The sequence below is a fragment of the Pygocentrus nattereri genome, chromosome 10 (genome assembly GCF_015220715.1).
Source record: "Pygocentrus nattereri isolate fPygNat1 chromosome 10, fPygNat1.pri, whole genome shotgun sequence".
Classification (NCBI taxonomy): domain Eukaryota; kingdom Metazoa; phylum Chordata; class Actinopteri; order Characiformes; family Serrasalmidae; genus Pygocentrus; species Pygocentrus nattereri.
The window spans coordinates 28,313,650-28,333,129 of NC_051220.1; the positions used below are offsets into that span (position 1 = coordinate 28,313,650).

Below are 19,480 nucleotides of genomic sequence, written 5' to 3' on the forward strand. Positions count from 1 at the left end.
ATACATACATACATACATACACAAACACAATCCTGCTCTGATCCTTCTCAAGGGTTCTTCTCTTATTCCAATGTCAAGCTCTGGACAACCATTTCCTATGCTTTAAATATGTATGTATCACTACCAGCAACAGCAATGTGATGCACTGACAGACATCCACAAAAAATTATATTGCCATCAGCACAATCTCCATATCAGTGCATCCCTAGTAAAATACATTCTGCATTTTCCGGAGGACAAAAATTTAGAACAGACAGAGATGAATCTAGTCACTGGAAATGCAAATACAGATATAGCAGGAATGCCCTAAGTAAAGCTGAAGCCATTTCGTTAGGAAAACATTGTTTGATTGCACAAACATACCACTAAAAGTTTAGATCTGATTTCATACACCAAGTCTTAGATAAGCAAGTGTGTTCTCTAAACTTCAACGCTGCTTCAGCATGGCATGGAAAAACACAGAGTTGGTTTCAGCGTTGGTAAAGTAAGTTTGCATTCACTGCAGTGCTGAGTGACAAATGCATATTTATGTTTTACTTCTACAGTCGGCCCTTCCCTAACTTAATTGTGTACAGCCTGGACACAATTCTCACTCCAGGCCTATTTTTGTTTCAGGTCTGTATGTTACTACAACTGGCTGGCAAATGTCAGTTGGAAAATTATAGGTGAAGAGCATGACAACCTTCCTTTTCACCTATAATTAACAGCAAAAAAAGAAGAGGGAGAAACTAACGGGTGAATCCAACATTTATAGCCCTATATAATAATAGTAGGGATGCGAAACATTAGGAGCATTAGGAGGTTGTTTACTTAAAAATACATATCAGCATCGAAAATGTTTAGATTCCAACAATATTTTCACATATTTATTGTACTACAAAATAGCAGAAAATATCTGCATTTTATTCATTTTACTGCATTTTTAAACACCTACAAATAAGTGTTTCTTTGCAATGCTTGTCCATTTGGAACTAGCTCCAATTCCTGCTGTTTACAAATGCTTGTGTATTGGTATCAGTAGATATGTACATTAAAACAAAATTCAGACATTGTCATCAGCTCAAAGTTACCATTTGAGTAGCTTCCCTTAACAGTGTGCGAATTGGCTTGGGCCTACATTGTTGAACTTCCAAAAATTAAGTTGCATGGAATTAAATGTTTTGCATTCACTGATGCTGATTGCGCATACTTTCATGTAGGGATGAGAAATAAACATTCCAAAATATTCTTAATAAAACCAGCCAAGTAAAAGGACTTGGAATCAAAGGAAGTTAACATTCAGGCGAAGACATCCTTTCACTTTCACTGCAGTTACCTGTTCAATCTGATTGTGTGTGCAGACAGTGCAGGATATTTTGCTTTCCTTCCCTCTCCCCGAGAGATTCTCTGCTATCCCTGCAGCCCTCTCATGCATACAGATCACATTGTGCCTCGCTTCCTCACACATACACACACTCACACTGTGGAAAGTTTTCAGCGTTCAGCTTTCCCCAGGCCCGTCGCAGGGGTTAACTCTCAGCTTCCGCTAAGCAGCTGGCAGCTTGCCAGACTGAGGGATTCTGGGAAAAGGCAAGGCTTGCCAAGTACAAACTGCCAACATTAAGCAGGCCTGACAGCCCCTCTCCTCCTCCAAACCTGGCAGCCGTTCAAAGTGCTCTTTCATTTGAGACACTGGCGGGTAGCCAAATGCATGCAGATTTACTTTACCTATTCTCAGATGGAGCCGATAGAGGCCGCCTGCCGTTGCCATGGGGACCAGAGGCTGCTGGAGCAGCTTTGTGAGTTACTGCCTCCCTTGGGCTCCTTATATGTGCGTATCTAGCGCAGACTGCTCAGTACGCTGCATATGTATGATTTTCACTCACACTGCCTGTCATTCTTTTTTTTCCTTTCTAAATTGTGTTAGAAAGAATTTAACCCTTCACTTTGTGCTGAGGCTCGATCGAAGCAGGCAGCCACTTTCTCATGGATGTCCCTGTAGTAACACATAAAAGCCTTACTTTGGCTCACATGTTTAAACCAGGAACAACAATTACACAAAGATGTGATGCAAAACTACTTAAAGCAATTGGTACTCATACTCAAATACACATAGTGGTTGTCAAATATGTTTCAAAAACTGACAACTATTCACACCGTTCAAAAACTCTAGTGCTCACTGCTTCTCAAAATAAGGTTAAAAAAGCAAGCTAGTCTATGCACACAGTTGAACTGCCTCAATAGACACCCTCTGTTGAACGACACGGACTACATGTTCATCTATCACATGCTTACCTGAAGCCAGGTCATGAAATACTATTTGCGATAAGGCATGGATAAATATGTCAAAACAGTACAGGAAAGGCTTGGAATTGAACCTAAACACATGTTCACAATAATAGGAAACAACTCGCACTGCACAACACACCCCTCAGGAAGAGACGGGCAGCAACATCAGTTTTCTGCTTCGTGTCATGTCGTAACGCCCTAACAAGGCTGTGGTTTGGACACAAACGCACTCATGAAACTATTACATTCAGGAATAATTTGCAGCTAGCTCGTCTCTCCCAAAGCCTTATTATGTCTCACTGTCTTATATAATTTCACTTGCTGTTTACAGGGGTAAACTAATACTACTCACTGGTAGCAGATTTAGAGGTGATGTGCCAAAATGAAAACTCTTGGTCTAAACAGAAAAAGACATTCAGGACACACTGGGCCAAAATTCAAAAACAAAAACTGAAAAAGCTTACAAGAAATAAACATGAAATAAACTTACTAAAAGCATTACAATATGTTTCATGAAATCCAGCATCTTCAACAGCAGGAAACAGTTCAGCATCAAAGACAATAAATTCCATTATTTATTTTAGTTACGCTTTGCACTTTGGCAATAGTGTTTGTGAACGTTTTGGTCACTTCAAAAACCGTGGCTACAGATGGCATTGATGTGCTCACAGGGACGTTCCCGTCTGCTCCTGTTGTTTTTGCTGTACTCTGTTTATAGAGTGGGGTGTCATGTTTTTGGGTTGTATTAAACCTACAATGGGGAAGATCTTGAGCGTTCTCTTAAAACGTAGCATGAACAGTGATTACAAATCACTTGTCTAACGTCCATTAAAGAAACAATAATATAGTTCCATGTTTTCACTGTTGCTTTGCTTCGGCTTAAACTACAGTCATACACACCATGAAAAGTTCTGACTTTTTCAGCATATTTGGACATACAGATATCTGGTCTTCATTTAAACAATCTTGACAGATAAAAGTGGCATAATTTATCATTTCATCTAAAACATTTTTGTCATTCTGAAATACAAAGAAATGCAATTTCCTTATTTGGGAAAAGGTAAGTAAACTATTAGGGTTTATCTGCCTTATTTAGACCTCAGATACCTGGTCTGGTTTGTTCTTTGTTATCGGGGTTTGGAGTATCATTCTGACCTTCAGATGAGGCCTTAGAGAAAGAAGGTTGTAGATGCCTATGAATCTGGGCAGGGGTTTGAAAAGTGTTTCCAATTTACTAATTTAAACCAGGAGCGGATTGTAAGAATGATAGAAGTCTTTAAAACACCCAAAAATTTAAATCACAGGATCTGTTAGTAGCTTATGCCACTGTAGATGTCAAAGTGCACGCATCTACTATTAGAAAGAAACTGCACAAACTTTATCTCCATAGGAGATGTGCCAAAAGGAAGCATTTGCTGTCTAAAACCAGCATCAGGATAATACCAAAGATTGCTAATCAATATCTGGGTGAGGGTTAGGCTTTCTGAAACAATGTGCTATAAAGGGACAAGCAAGAGATTGAGTTGTTTGGCCACAGTACCAGAAGCCATCCTTGGCGAAAAACAAAAGATTGCATTTGATCAGAAGAACCTCATACCAACTGTAAAGCCTGGTGATAAAAATATTATGCTTTGGTGCTGCTTTGCTGCCTCAGAGCCTGAGGCAACTTGCAATCATAGAATTGACCATGAATTCTCTTTCATACCACAGAGTGCTAGTGGAGAATATGAGGCCATCTGGAAAAAAGTTACTGTAGCTGAAGGAGTGGACCTTCCCACAGGATAAAGATCCCAAACAACCACCAATGAATGGCACAAAAGGGAGAAATGAAGGGTTGTGGAATGGCCTAGGCAAAACCCCCAAACACTACACAGTTAAAATAATACTGCATGAAGGAGTGGGCAAAAATTTCTCCCAGTAGATGCCAGAAACTGGTAGACAGTTATAGGAAAGGCCTACATAAAATAGTTTCGGCCATAGGGGGCAGTACCAGTTGCTAAAGCCAGGGACATGCTTACTTGTATAAAAACACGTTAGCTACAATGAGCTCAGCTGGAAAGTGAGAACTTGGGAATGAAGACTACAAAAATCTGACAACACTAAAGTAAAACAAAACACTTCTGACTGCTAAATTGGGCACTATAAAATGGTGAGCATTCAAAAATAGTTGAAGAAAGAAAATCTCTCATATAATATCGCAACATAAACCATGTGTGAATAAAAGGAATGTACCATAGTCATATACAGTATCCAATGAAATAGAACACATCCTGTATGATTTTCTCCAGATTTATCATTACCTGGATTGCTCTGGTTGGCTGTCATTGACTGTTTCTATGGCAACCCTCCTTACCCCAACAGAATGTGCTGGGCATCTCGTGGGAGATCTCGGGTTGTTAGGGATCTGTTCCAGCAGCCTGCCATTTCCTGCAGAGGGAAAAAGACATGGGTCCAATCAGCTCCAGAAGCAGACACCTGCCTCACTCAGAATTCTACTGCTCTGTCCAAGCAAACACTCACTGCTTCATCAGGGCTCTGGGATTTACACTCTGACAAAACATGCTACACTTTTACATCCAATCATGTGTTTCAGCAATCAGACCACATGCGTCAATCACTTGCACAATCTGCTGTACGTCTGGCTTCAGCGATTGCAAGTAAGGCAGCGAAGGGTCCTTTTATTGTTATTCTTACATGCTGCCAGTAAATGACTGTAAATGGAAAAGACCTCATTCTGTCGTTGGAGAAAAAAAAAAAATCATCACACAGATGTTTGTCAAAGCAAGGCAAAAAATATCCCTGTTCAGTTTCCAGAGCCCATTAGAAACCTAAGAGATTTGTGAGAGGAATGTTCCCCCAGCGGCCCTGTGGAATGCAGACAAAAGGAAACAAAGCTATATAAATATACGGGACAAGGATTTCTTGCTTTTCCAAAAACAATATTATCCCTGGCTGCCAAGGAGATCCTGACCATAATCATTTCTTCAAGGTCAAAAAGTCATGTCAAAAGTGGACTCCTCCTCCTAAAACAACAGCGTCGTGCCAGGCTCTTCCACCACACCTTGCAGTCTGACAATCAGCAAGGCCAGTCAGGGAAAACCCAGGGAGGAAACTGGAGGCCTGTAAGCTTAATGATGAACATAGCTTCAAAATGAGAGGCTATTCTACTAATAACAACAGCTCTCTGATTATGTAGAACATCTCTACAGCACTTCTTTGAAAAGACTACTGTCAGGTTAAAGAAAGAAAGGGAATGACCCCCAGACTGAATTCATCACTGCTTGTTTAGGACAACGCTATACTGAAACTGCTAGGTGGGGACAGCAGTGGCAGCAATGCTATCAAAAATCCTCGCAAAATGTTTGTACATTTTATGCAGGAAATGAGAAATCAATGTGAAAATAAAACCCAAGGATAAATAAAACCATCGTTTTGGTTGGTTGGTCTGAATAATAAAAACATCTTCAGTTCTCTCTCTTACACACACTCTGAGTGTTATACCGCAACAGCAACTCCCTCTGCTCCATGGCTTTAGGCGACAGTTGCTGTTGTTACCACACATATTCCAGTCCTCTTTCCCAGCTGCTGAGTGACGTCAAACTCATACAGTGTTTACAGCTGCAAAACATCAGCTGGAATGTGCGGACCCATAGCAACAGCAAGAGATCGTCTTTTAAACCCACTTTACAATTATTCCAAACACGGATGGGCAAACAATAGACAGCGTTTAGCACAAATCTGGCACCTCCCCAAGGGGGCGGAAGCTCATAGCAGGTCCACAGCGTTGGATGTATTACTGCAGTCTGTCAGGGACACAATGCACTGAAAAAAAAATTCCACTCTACGACTAGAAGAAACATGGCTGAATATGGTCGGGTTGTGTGCAGTCTCAACACATAATTTAAAGGGGGGGCAAGACACATAACAGGAAAAACTAAAATGTTTCCACAACTGCTCGTAAGCAACCAGCTGTATAGTGCTAGGGAATAATGATAAAATTCAAAATTGCTGTATTTTTCCCCAAATATAATCACAGTATTTGATAAAGATGCATTAATAAATCCAAGCTTCCTGAGTAGTGTAAGTAAGGTCCTAGAATCCTGACATAGTTTGTGCTGTTTAGATTCTTTTGAACTGTTCCGCTTCTCTTAAAGTTATGAGTCGAGGCAAGTATAACACGTTTTAAATGGAACCATGAAATTTTTCAGAGTGCAACACAGTATCAGGGAGGGTCTCAAAGTTAGTGTTATTTTTGCCCACCCCTTAGTGCATGGTTATATAATCACTTTTCAAAGCTGGCAAAAATCACCGTACTTCAAAAAAAGATTATGGAAAACAAGAATTTTGTCTGTTAAATGGCATAAGATGATTAATTAATATCAACATTGATTCAAGCCTGACTTTAAAACACCAAAGAGAAATTTACACTTCATTGTAAACATAAACCTGACAGACACCGGGGGCCGTATTACAGAACGGATTTTTTTTTTCTTAAGATCTGAAAGGTCAAGACAAGATTTTTCACAAATTCGTATTACAGAAGCAAATCTTATGTCTACTTAGGAAACGTCTTGTCTTTCGGCATCGAAGTCGACAATCAACTGCCAAGCCTGTTACCTAGCAACCGACCATACGCGAACAGCTAAAACGTAAAGACGTAACTCAATCAAAATAGTCAAGCTAGGTAGCCACACAGCTACCTACTGTTGTAGCTAGATGTAAAAAGAGTCAAACAAATCTAATACGCGATAAACGTGAAGTTAAGAAAATGGTGTCAGCGCTCTCTCATCATCAGCGCGTCGCCGCTAACGCTTTAGCCGACCGTGCTAACGTTATTAATCCTAATAAAACAAACACACGTTCAGCTCAGTCTCATGATTCACCACCATCTCTTTAATATTTTATCTGGCGAGTTTTCACCAACATTAACACACCAAGGTAAAAAGAGGGGACGATGAAGATTTTTTTAAAAGACAGAGCACCGTTTTCAACGCAGATAAATGTAACATCGTTGTGCTAGGAGCAGTGAACCTTGCTGCCTGTGACCGTATGAAACGATAAAAAACAGACGGTTAAGCAGTTAAGATACCTCTGGGTTTGTCTTAAAGTTAGGACAGATTTTAGGACATTTTGCCTAGTTAGCAAGTTTCTGTAATACTGTTTTCTTAACTGTTGTTAGAATAAGATTGTGGACTTAAGAACATATTTAGTTATTCTGAACAGTATCTTTTAAAACATGTTGTATCACCCAGCAAATGGAATGCATATCACTTACGTAAGTTTTTATCATGCATCAATGCCACCAAAATCATAACTTAATATTGTTGTGTGACACTAATACTGGTTTACCAGTATGGACGATCGATTATACAGCACTACAGATGCACAAGGAACACGATCCTACGGAGTTGAAAAGGCCTTTTGTGCTCCACTACTACGCAATGCATGGCATGCCACCCCCTCTTAGCATACCAGCAGTGCTAGAGGCCTTGGCAAGTAAGAGAACAGGCTAACAATAAAGTCTGACCATTAATTCCACAAAGGGCATCACAGTGGAGAGTAGAGAGCCCCCCTGGCTCCTCCCAGGTGACATGGCAGCTGTGAATAAAATTAAAAAAAAAATAAAAAAAAGGTGACGAATCTTTCCACCCTTCACCCCAGTCCTTTCATAGTGACACAGTGGCACGCAGTTTGGAAGAAAAAGGCTTCACTTGTCAAATGCCTAAAATGCAGCACTTATTCACACTGAATGCTTCAAACTGTCTAAATATACTGGCTTTGACTAAAAGTCTGGATTAGACAATAATGAGGCAATGTTAAAAATATTCTGTGGCCTTAGACTTCACAAAAGCGTATGTGTGTATTCACAGTAGGAGGCAGATAAGCAAGCTTAAACAGTTGCCAGAAAATGAAAGATGGAGATATCTATCACAGATATTGCATCTTTGTATCTTTAGTCTTTTGGCTCCTGCTGCAACCTGGCCATAGTTCCTTAATGAGGATAGCTCAAATAAATCACAAGAGGAGGACAAGTACAGTTTTATTTAACCCTGAGTTTATGACTGATTCACTTATCCCTTACTCCTCTTATTCTAAGCTCTGCTTAGTAAGAATGATCACTTCTTATGACTGTCACCTCCAAATATGATAGCGATCCTGATCTGATTCCAGTGTTCGCAATGTCAGGTTTCTTGTAAGCAGTGATATTTTAATCAATATTATCATGAATATTTAAATTTAGAGCGCTCCAAGTCTCCTTTATCCTGTGATCAACAGTGTCGTGCCTATGTGGGTCAAATTACCTGATCATGTCCCCCATAAACACATATAAGATGTGCTTAATGCTACTGTAGTAAAGGAGCAGTTCATTTTGCCACAGGTAAATTGTCCTGCACTAGCTCAAATATTTTAGCCTGTAAAAATGAAAACACACTATTCTTAGAATACCTACAGTACTGTACAAATCATGTGTTGCAGTACATAGAAAGTAAATATAGATAAACTCTGTGGAATCTTCTAGGCCCTGATAATTAAAACAGTGAAGCATGTCTAATAATCCACCATCTCTGTTTTCCCTGATCATACATAAGCATCTTGATATTAAAAATATCCCAGAACCGCACAGCAGCTACTGTACGCCTGCCCCACCTCTCATACCCCCATGTGTAACTTCACACAGCATGGATTTAATGTGGCTTTTGATGATGTGCCTGAGAAACAAAAGGCAGCAGGACTAAAAATAGCCCATTCCCATAGAGAGAGCAGTCTGACAGCCGGGGACAGGGGGAGAGCGATCGAGCCGCAGAAATAGCAGGGTTGCCACGACAACCAGGCAGATGCACACCAACGACAAAATGGAGTCACTAGTAACAGACATCTTAAGCTGGATTTCTCTCCTGTCCTGACACATGTGTATGCAACAAAACTGACCAATGACAGCCAGTTCCCACAATGCTACTAAAACACTCACATCCCAATACATAATACATCTTCTTGTAACAGCAGCATAGAGTAAATGTGACTAATAATTCCATTAATTGCATCCATTCTGTTGACAGCTATTGTACTCTTCTACACACATACTTGCAATCACAAAAATATGGGTGCACTAAAGGTTTTTGAGGTTGGGGATGAAATTCGGGAGCCTTAGAATTATACAATGATAGCAGTTCTCTGCAAAATTATTCATACATGATTTGATACTTTGTAAGATGTGACAGAACACCAAAAACTGTCTCAAGCATCCCCACCATCTACAAGAAGAGGGCACATGCAGACTTAAAATAAAACTGAAAAATTCTAAAATCACTCAAATTCACTTTATTTAAGTGAGGACTTAAATCATTTTAATTTAAAAGGCACAACACAGCGCACGGAAATGTATTTAATTCATTCTCTGCTCACTGCACATATACATCTGTGGTGGAGGGCTGAAGAGAAACAGAGCTGCTTCTGGGAAAGCAGTCCCATGCTAGTGTGGGACAGTGAAGGCAGCAGATTAGATTCAGTGGGGAAAACTGTTCCAGCCTTCAGACAGACAAGCGTGTGGGAGATGCAACCAATGACTTCTGCCCCCCAAGCATGGAGCTTGTGCTGTAATTACCTTCATACTGGAAAGAAGTGCAAAAGAAGAAGCTAGTGAGTGGAGGAGTGGACGCGTAACACAATAATAAGAAAGCCAAAAATTGCCAGCATGCTGCCATGAATCCTTCACCAGCCTCACGGCCGACCTCAGCATGAGCATGTTAAGGTTCGGCACTGAGAGTCTGCTATGGCTTTGGGCTTCAGAGCCTGTGGTGTGAAGCTGATAGCATACATTCAACGTCTCCTGGTCGACTTGCAGTAGAATATCTCAAGCTTCTCAAGCAAGCACTCAAGCCTTTAAAAAGAACCTGACGTGAAGCAAAACAGCATGGCTGAGATGAACTGCACCAACTGTCCGTATTTACACAGCTGCTCAGCACCTACCCCCTTGTTCAACACAAACATTTTACCCTTAATTAGTTTTTGCTGCTGAAGACAGTACTCACCTTCAATCAAAAAGAGCTGCTCCATAATGGTGCAGCGTATAAAAGGAGAGCTTTGTTGGGTTAATGATCAATTTGTAGAGCATTAAAGAACAGGTTTTCCTATCCTAAAAATGACTGCCTTACTGGCAGGATACAAGTACAGGTGTTTGAAAACCTGCAACTCAAGAACCAATGAAGAAAACCAATAATTGAAATATTCTTAACCAGAATGATCCATGGCAAAAAGGTTTTCAAGAAAGCATATGTAAATATCCATGCTTTGTCTGGTTTAAAACTACATGCATCTAAAGAAAACAATCAATATACATTTTCAAAAACATCCTCAGAGCAAAAGCTTTGAGCATAGTGAAATAATAATAATAATAATAATAATAAAATAAAGATATTCATTATATTTGCTTTAGCAGTATGTATAATACTGTATGGTATATCATGCAAAAATCCTGAAATCTTAGAAGAAAGCATTTATATTTCACAGATGTAACATTATACACTCTGCTCCCAGACAGTGCTCAAGATACTAAAATGTGTATATGTATTTATATTATGAATAATTATTTTCTCTGTGTGCACAACAATACAGTGCAATCAACAGCAAGAGCAAAAAACCTCCATGTTTACCAAGGCTTATTCTTGGGCCAGAACTTCAAAATGATGCTACTGCCATCAAGTGGTTTGTGTGTGAACACCATTTTACTATTGCACGGGGACTCAAAGCTGGTATATACACTACCACTGGTTCACTATGATTAAGTCATGTAATTGACAGCATATGATGTTATTATGACAGTTATAAGTTAGTCAAGAAGCCAAAGTGGTATTTTTAGAAATTTGACAACTGCTTAACCACTTAATACTACAACCAAACAAACAGATGAAACTGTCTAATACTGATTACACCAAGTAAGAATCTACAGCAGTACCTTCATTGTATTCTCGGTCTTTACATACACTGAAGTATTTAGAACTATTCTTATATTCATAGTTTACTGAAATTTGCAGTTTATGTAAATGTAACTAACCACAGTTTTTCTGTTTGGCTTTTTGTGTCTTGCCGCTGCTCGTCTGGCTGCTCCGGGCTGCAAAATGCCAGTGGGTGGGCCTGGGGATGACCTTTCGGGGTGCAGGGGTCTCAAAAGGACTTTTCTCCCTTCTTGCTTGAGTCTCTCTGCTTTGATATTGGACAACTGGACGATGAAAACAGCAAACAAAACAACAGTCAAGCTAACATTCTAATAAATGTCCCTTTCCCCAAGACTTAACCATTTAAACAAATCACAGAAAGACTTTGGTTTTATTAGAAAAGGGAAGACACAGCACACACACCACCCATCAAAATTTTTGGCAACCCTGTGGATTTTGAAATTTTGAGCATTGTTAGATTTTTACGGTTACCTTTCAATTAAATAAAAAAAATTAACTACAAATCCAGCTATTTAAAAATTCTTTTGAGGCATTTTGAAATAATTAATTTTCCTTCTTACTGTCCTTCCTTCATCCAAAGATAATATGCCCTTGCCACCACCCCACCTCTCTGGGGATATCTGTTAGTTTTAAAAAGTGGTATAAATATATACAGACACAGATCTCTATAAAATAGCTTACAAGTAGAGACCCTTATAATACAGCATACGTGTGCAATGACATATAAACTATATACAAACACGTACAAAAAAAACATGGCAATAAGGCATTAGACAGTGGAGAAAGAAAGAAATATTCATTACAGGCCAGTAAGCTTTTGGAGCATGTAGCACTGGTACTAGAATAGCTGTAAGCATTGTAGCACAAATTAAAATACTGTAGCACGAACATATTTCATATATAACTCTAATGCTATTTTACATTCTAACTTTGGGGGGGGGGGCAGAAGCAGCACAGATGATGAATTCTAGTGAAGTTAACTTGGAGAAAATACAGACTTTTTTCTTCACAATAAATTAGATTTCAATACATAAATAGCCTCTTTTTTTGGTCTCGAATGCTTAAATATTTACTGAGAAGCTGGTGTTGTGGTACCCAGGTACCTTGCAATTTCTCTGCCCACTCTTCTGCTAAATATTTACTGTAATGTCCATGCCTTGTTTTGGGTCTATTGATACTAAATTCAATACAATGACATATGAGGAAAATGCATCAGCTGTGGCTCTTAATGAAGTATTTAAGCTTCCATCTCAAAAGAATCTCTAGTCCTCAATGTGAAGTTTGTGATTTATGGCTGTAGTAGTTCACTGTAGTTCACTAGACTGAACACCACCACAAAAGTGAAAGGAAGAAGTACAGCAGATTGGCTACCGGACCACTTATGAAAAAAATTCTAAAACAGAAGCCACAGGCCAATTAAAATCAGCGGGCCGCCTTTGGCCCAGTGGCCAAAATTTGGACGCCTCTGAAAGGTGGGGACTACAGAGTGAAGCAACTGTCTATGCGTTGACCCCATCAATAATCTTATAAATGTCAAAATAATAAATGTCTAGAAAAGTAATAAATGTTCACTATCATACCTGTTGGACCATCTCCAGCAGCAGTTTTGTCCACAGTATGACATGCACTAGAACACTGCCTTTGCAGTGACTCTGGAAGAGTTATATCAAAGTGCCGGGCGGACCGTGAGGGTGGGTTAGTACGTGCTGTTACAGCATCCAGTGCAGAGCCCAAAAGACAATTCTGACAGAGAGCACAACAAAGAATTACTGACACTAAATAGAACTGAAGTGAAAAGAAAGAAAAAGAAAAAAAAAAGAACACTGACTTACAGTACATGGCCTTTTTATATTATAAATCACTGGAACTTTAAGTTGTTAGCAGGACAAATTTATTATGTTGTCAACAAATTGATAGCTTAAGTAGTTAAATGAGGTGCACTTGGTGAGGCAGAACTGTACCTGGAGCTCAAGCTGCTGGCCTTGGATCTTCTCCAGATGCTGAAGCCTCTGCTCGGTCAGTGCGGTCAGCTGCTCCTCCAGCTGGGTCATTCTGTCTGTGGCACTGCCTACCCTGCTCACTAGTGCCCTGTCCATTCTGCCCTCGCTCCCCTGGAGCCTCCGCAGTTCAGAGGTCACCTGAGCCACTCGGGCCTCCATGTCACTCTGAGCCTGTCAATCAAATATAACTCATGCACTGAGACTGCATAGGAGTAAGAAAAACAGCAGCCTACTACTGTCTGCAGCAAGTCTGCATGATTAATCACAATGGACCGTACAGCCTTTGCAATTATAAAGTAATCAAAGTCTCTAATTAGTGGTTTGCATGCAAACAGAAATGCAAAGCAGCGTATTCAAAACAGTAACAACTTCGTAAAAAGCTTGCACAGTACCTTGATAAGTGGAGCTGTGGCTGCAATGGCAGCAGCTGTAATGGCTGCCACAGTTGCAGACCCCGCATCCCCTGACGGAAAAGCAGGGCTAGGCTGCAGCTCAGGAGCTTGAAATTCAGTGGTCTGAGGTGTGCCTGCATCCAGAAACTGCACCTTCACCTCCCGCCTCACTGGTGCACTGTGGGATCTAAGGAGTCCATAGAAAATTCCTTTTCATGTTTCAGTCAGCATTTACAATGTCCTCCCAGGTTCTGTACAGCTACTCTGCATCTACGCTCATTGTCCATTTTACCCAAAACACCTAACATAAAGGTGCACTTAGCAGGTTTATAAACACTGACTGTAGCCCATTTGTTGCTGCACAATATGTCAGCCACCACCTATCCTGTCCATTAATGGAGAAGTACCACCACAGGGCCACTGCTGACCAAATGGGTGGACCATTCTCAGAACAGCAGTGGCACCAGTATGAAAAGGAGATTGTTACGAAACATAAAGCACACAACATAATGTTCAAAAGCCAGGGTCTGTTATGGCACGGGTAATTTATGTAACTCACATTAACACAGAAAGATGCACATTCACACATTATAAACATTTTGGAGCAACATATCGTTGCTGTCAGAGATAAAAAAAAAACCTTTTATCTCCATTTTTGTCATTTTTCAGTTTTTGGCATAGTTTGAAAATGCCTGTTGCTCTTTACACTGTGCTTAATTTTCAGGATGAACAGACCAAAAAGAAATGGCTCAAAACTACCTGAATAGAAGTCTGACTCTACTGACTTACATTAGCTACATAGGTTTCTTCCCTCTCCTGTAGTTATCATTTTGGAGATACAAGGTTTTGTTCTGACAGCAGCGACATGCTATCCTCTAGATGACGTCTTTTTCAAGGATGTCAATGGTAATTCTGCAAGAGTTACTACAGCATGGCTGTGTAATCAAAGAATGTGGGCGCTAGACTGGCCTGACAGCAGTCCAGGCCAGTCTCCCACTGAAAATGTGTGGTGCTATATGAAGCATATTACATGACAACGAAGGCCCTGTATGGCTGCAGAGCTAAAGATTTGCATAACAGAAAATTTGCACTTTCATATTCTTTCATACTCATAACATATTTTTGTCCTGTTTAATTCAGGTCAAACAGAATACACTCATCTCTGATTTCTGCTTTTCTTAGCATTTCACATTCTCTGCCAAGTTTTTTTGGAAGTGAGGTTTGTGCACCAGCAAAGTAGGCAAGTCTAATAAACTGTAGCTGAAATTTTATGATTAGTGCTTAAAGGTTAGGCCCCTGTTACAATGCGAGCAAAGCTTACCTCTGTTTCAGTGCAGCTGCAACTGCCCCACGCCCATCAGCAGAGTATCTTGATATTAATAAATCTCTGTCTGTGAAGTTTAAAAAATTCGTAAAACTCAAAACATGCAATGTGTACTACACTCAAATCTCACTTAGGGTGACAACAAAAGTACCCTTCTGTTCAGCATCCCTCGCACGGTTCCCTGATGTTTTAACCATGACTTTACCCGCTCTAGGAACCTAAAAAAGAGCAATAAAACTTAAGCAACCTTTCATAAACCCAGCAAAAGAAGGTACTGTAAATGATGCAGTTAACATGGCGCACATGTCTTTTCCTTGTAGCTGAATCTGGTGCAATATGATCTTCTTCAGGACCTAAAAAGGAGGAACACTGTTTACTTTGTTTACTGAATGAATGTGCCCTCAAATTACAACAGATTTCTCATACATGAGAATACCTACCAGTGCTTAAAGACGAAGGCATATTTGCAGGAAGCACAGGTGGAACCACTCGCTCCATCAAACCACACTTAACATTAGACTTTTGGGTAATACAATCACTATGACTTGAGCCCGACAGTCTTCGAATATAAAGATTCACGTTGGAGCTGCTGGATAAACCTGGCACCTCTCCTCCCCCCTCACCTTTCTGTCCGTTTTTCTCCAGAACAACTTTAGTCGAGCGAATTAAAACATCTGCCGCACCAGAGCTCGATGTGGAATCATCCAGGTTGATGTAAGGCAATACAGACGCGCCATTATCCATTACTAAGGAAACAGTAACAGCTACATAGACATTCTTTATCTATCCCGAATATTTATCGTAGCCCAAAAGATAGACTATCCGTTTAACTAAGTAGCTTGGCCGCCATTTCACTAAAAAAGAAAAGTAATGTCAGCGTTAGTTACCCACGTCTTGTGTTGCTGGGTTGTTAGCTCACATTAGCTAGTTAACTAGATAAAGCTACAATTGCTTGTTTTGATGTTATCTGAACATCACACTGTCATCAGCAGGCGGTTATTACACGCCTACTAGGCGACATTTCTAGAAATCTTTGGTTGAGGCTATTTTGAATTTGGCGCCGCTTGTGTTATAAGCGCTCAATACGGGTGCTGTCTAATAACGCCGAGACTGTAAATCTCGTAACCGTTTGCTCACCTGAATAGCGCTCAGGACTAAGTCGTTACAGCTAAAGCTATTGTCGGCAAATGTGAGCGAATTCATTGAAAGATAGCTGAACCTGAACGTTACTGAATCCACAACAACTGTTACTGACAACAAAGTTGACAACAGACATGAATTCAGAAACCGCACCGCCAAGTTCAAAAGACTGTTGCGCCGTGTTGGATTTCAAAATAAAAGTACCTAGTGATCGGGTGGAGCGAACATTAAAGGGGAACTCCACCGATGTTTCAAAATTTCTGCATTAATTAAATGGCCAACAAAATCAAATGATTCATTCTGAAATCAGAGTCAGAAATGTTCAGGGTGATAGGAACCCGAATTCTGAGAAGTTTAATGGCTCTAAAATTTCCCTCACAGAAAGCTGTTAAACTCAATAAAAGAGTGGTTCCTGTCACCACAACTGTAAAGAAATCTGAGTGGGTACGCTTCTTTGCTAAACCATTTCACAACAGACCACTCTGAATGAATTTGTTGACATCTTAATGGTTGAATTATGTAGGTATTTTGAAAAATCAGCGGGATTCCCATTTAGTGAGAGAGGCTGGTGAGGAAACTCTCCTGCGCTGTTGTCAATATATGCGTCTCACATCACATTTCACGGATGTAGGAATCATCATCATCATGTACATCAACATGTTGTGTTGTTTTTTTGTTTGTTTTTTTTACATTTTTATACTGCTATGGTTAAAATTAACCTAAAAGTCGTATTACACATTTCTCTTATACAGTACAGACCAACATGACAAACTTATAAATGATGGCCAAAAAAGGAAGAAACACAAATAAATTTCCCTTAACGGCTTAAAAACGTCCTCAGAGCAAAATGCTGTTTTAAGACTGAAATTAGAGAAATACAGATTACAGCTGCGTCCAAAACCAGCCGCATTACACACACTACACCAATAAACCGACTCGTAGTGGTGGTGTACTGTTTCGTCATTAGAAGAGGTGCGAGATGGTTTCCAAACGTCACTTTCGAGAAAACGAATGTATTCGTCGTATTTTTAGGATTACATGTACCCATTTACTCTCTAATAATCTTCATTTTGTATTTCTTTTTTTTAATTTTGCAACATACATGTTTGAAAAATCCTTAAAAATCGGTATCTTTTAGGGCGAAAGTGCTGAAGAGGAGTGTCGCCTATTTTCTCCCTCAGCGTCACATGTCCTTCAGAAGCTCCACAGTCTGAGTGATACACAGTGAAGAGAGAGGTACGTTAGGTTTATAGATAATCAGGAATGTGCTGTTTACATGTTCTTTATATTGCTTTCTTGACATGTAATTGTTTGTAATTAATCTGTATATTGTATATGAGCTACTGCTTTGCTAGACTGGCAGGCTGGACACAGCTAGCACTACACAGGTCGCTGCTATAAGCTGCAGGGGCCTAGCATGTGATATGCTTAGCTAAATAGAATCGGGTTTCTTTGATTTAAACGACTTTGTGACCAAACAAGACACGACAGACACAAAATTGGATCCAGAAGTCGTTGCTCGAGTTAGCTCTGTAATTGGCAGTACAATGTACGAGGTCGGCAATGTGACGTTAATTTATCGTTATCGTGATCATTTGTGTCACGGTACTCTTGTGTGAGTATAGTGGATATCATCGGTACTTAAAGCACACTGAGTAACTACGTGTTTCATTAGAAAGTGAGCATATTTAGGCCTGTTTTAATTGGTTTTAGATTTAGATTGAGCATTTTTATATGTGACATGTTCTACTGTGTCTGTCCCAACGTCCTAAATGTCAGAAAAACGAATTATAGAGATGGGTATTGTGAAAATGTCTGAGTATTCTGACATAATATTTTTGCCATATTGCCCACCTTTAATATGATGTCATGGTAGCTTAAACATAACCTGTAAGACTTTGCTCTTCTGTTAAATCAGTGTCCATTGTGATCTCCAGAACCTGCTCTTTAAACTATGGCTGCTCAGGTCACAGAATCAGATCAAATTAAGCAGGTAATGTTTGCTATGGACACCTAAAGGATATAATATTCACTTCATGTAGCTTTATCTCACTGTCAGTTGTAAAGTTGGGATGTCCTGCCTGGTCTTATTTTTCAGTTCAAAGAATTCCTCGGCACATACAACAAACTGACAGAGAATTGCTTCATGGACTGCGTAAAAGATTTCACTACCAGAGAAGTGAAGGCAGAAGAGGTATGACACCAGACGAGACTAATGCTGCTTCTAAAAACCAACTGATCAGCGTTTCCTTTAAACGCTCACTCTTGTTTTTATCATTGGTGTTTCTGTACATTTTCCTGATTTCCTGTTCTGTTTTTCTCTGAACCACAATGTTTTAAGATATAGGACATTAGGGTATACTCATTCATCTGATTCTTTTCAGACCTCATGTTCTGAAAGCTGTCTACAGAAGTACTTGAAAATGACCCAGCGGATCTCCATGCGCTTCCAGGAGTATCACATCCAGCAAAATGAGGCTCTGGCAGCTAAAGCTGGTTTGCTGGGCCAGCCGCGATAGTCTACTGCTGCATGTTGAATGGACTCCTCAGGCTGTAATTCTCCCCATCCGAACAGGAGGGTGAATGTCCATATTGGAATGACGAGGCAAAGGACAGTGGCGAGCACCATTGGAAGATGTCCTCCAATTTGGTTCAGCTATTTAGCACTGGAGGGCATTCGTTTCCTGTTGTACTCCAGGAGGCAGAGGCTCACTAGACCATGGGCAAATGTGAAGATAGTGTTTTTTTTTTAATGTAATCACTGCATATAACAAAAATTAAACAAGTTGAGACATTTTCCTATCTGCTGTCCTATTAACCTAGCTGGTTATAACCTCAATAGAGAGACTTGGGCATGTTTCAGTTTTTTAAAGTCAGCAGCGAATAAGGCTGAGACTGATGCACTGAGCTAGGCCGAAGTTTGGCCAGCTGTTTAGCATCATCACTGAGCCATGTTCACAATTCCAAAATCAGCAGAAAACAGTGACTACACAGACTATGGCTAAAATGCTTGCAATGTATATATTGAGGTGTACACACCATTTGACTGTAGCTATGACCTTCGGGTGAGAATGCTTTAGTCATCATGTAAATATTTGTGCATTTAAAGTACATCTCTTTCCTTCTCTTTGGTCTTTTGAGCAACATGTAGGTTACTATTTCTGTTAATGCTGCTGAAAACCACAGATGAAGTGTTGAACACTTCACTACACTACTAGCTTGAATAGGCTGTGGAAGTCCTGTCTGCCCTTATACCATTAACACAAAGAGCTTCAGAAGTAAAAAAAAAAAAATGTTAACAGGAAAATGACAGTATCTTCTTTTGAACAAAGTAGGCTAGAATAGAATTTCTTCAAAGGAAACCCAAGCCTGTTTTACCTCCAAATAAACATCAAAGCACAA

General features: G+C 39.9%; 2 protein-coding genes across 11 annotated transcripts in view; one reads left to right on the forward strand and one right to left on the reverse strand.

Moving 5' to 3' along the window:
* kiaa0586 (KIAA0586 ortholog) overlaps positions 1 to 16,205 on the reverse strand; it is a 131,089-nt gene extending 114,884 nt beyond the window's left edge. For all 8 annotated transcript variants that reach the window (XM_017699852.2, XM_017699846.2, XM_017699848.2 and 5 more), the window contains exons 1-9: positions 15,379 to 16,205; positions 15,242 to 15,291; positions 15,090 to 15,156; positions 14,936 to 15,005; positions 13,615 to 13,801; positions 13,184 to 13,393; positions 12,803 to 12,965; positions 11,321 to 11,485; positions 4,569 to 4,695 (exon numbers count right to left, since the gene is read on the reverse strand). In XM_017699852.2, coding sequence (XP_017555341.1) covers positions 4,569 to 4,695; positions 11,321 to 11,485; positions 12,803 to 12,965; positions 13,184 to 13,393; positions 13,615 to 13,801; positions 14,936 to 15,005; positions 15,090 to 15,156; positions 15,242 to 15,291; positions 15,379 to 15,682 — 1,343 coding nt within the window. In that variant the 5' untranslated portion in view covers positions 15,683 to 16,205. The remainder of the gene's footprint in view (positions 1 to 4,568; positions 4,696 to 11,320; positions 11,486 to 12,802; positions 12,966 to 13,183; positions 13,394 to 13,614; positions 13,802 to 14,935; positions 15,006 to 15,089; positions 15,157 to 15,241; positions 15,292 to 15,378) is intronic.
* A 1,011-nt stretch (positions 16,206 to 17,216) lies between these two features.
* timm9 (translocase of inner mitochondrial membrane 9 homolog) lies at positions 17,217 to 19,480 on the forward strand. 3 transcript variants are annotated; one of them, XM_017699855.2, is made up of 4 exons: positions 17,217 to 17,314; positions 17,997 to 18,071; positions 18,177 to 18,272; positions 18,463 to 19,480. In XM_017699855.2, the coding sequence occupies exons 2-4, from the start codon at positions 18,033 to 18,035 to the stop codon at positions 18,595 to 18,597; spliced, it is 270 nt and encodes an 89-aa protein (XP_017555344.1). In that variant the 5' UTR covers positions 17,217 to 17,314; positions 17,997 to 18,032; the 3' UTR covers positions 18,598 to 19,480. The 3 variants fall into 3 exon arrangements, with proteins under 3 accessions (XP_017555344.1, XP_017555345.1, XP_017555346.1); XM_017699856.2 differs by having other exon boundaries at positions 17,219 to 17,314; positions 18,016 to 18,071; XM_017699857.2 differs by lacking the exon at positions 17,217 to 17,314 and adding an exon at positions 17,380 to 17,693 and having other exon boundaries at positions 18,016 to 18,071.

Bases quoted from the DNA above. Each gene is read 5' to 3' on its own strand.
- timm9 (XM_017699855.2), top strand. From the start codon at position 18,033: ATGGCTGCTCAGGTCACAGAATCAGATCAAATTAAGCAG. The intron at 18,072-18,176 runs GTAATGTTTGCT...CTTATTTTTCAG, and splicing joins AATCAGATCAAATTAAGCAG to TTCAAAGAATTCCTCGGCAC. The intron at 18,273-18,462 runs GTATGACACCAG...GATTCTTTTCAG, and splicing joins GAGAAGTGAAGGCAGAAGAG to ACCTCATGTTCTGAAAGCTG.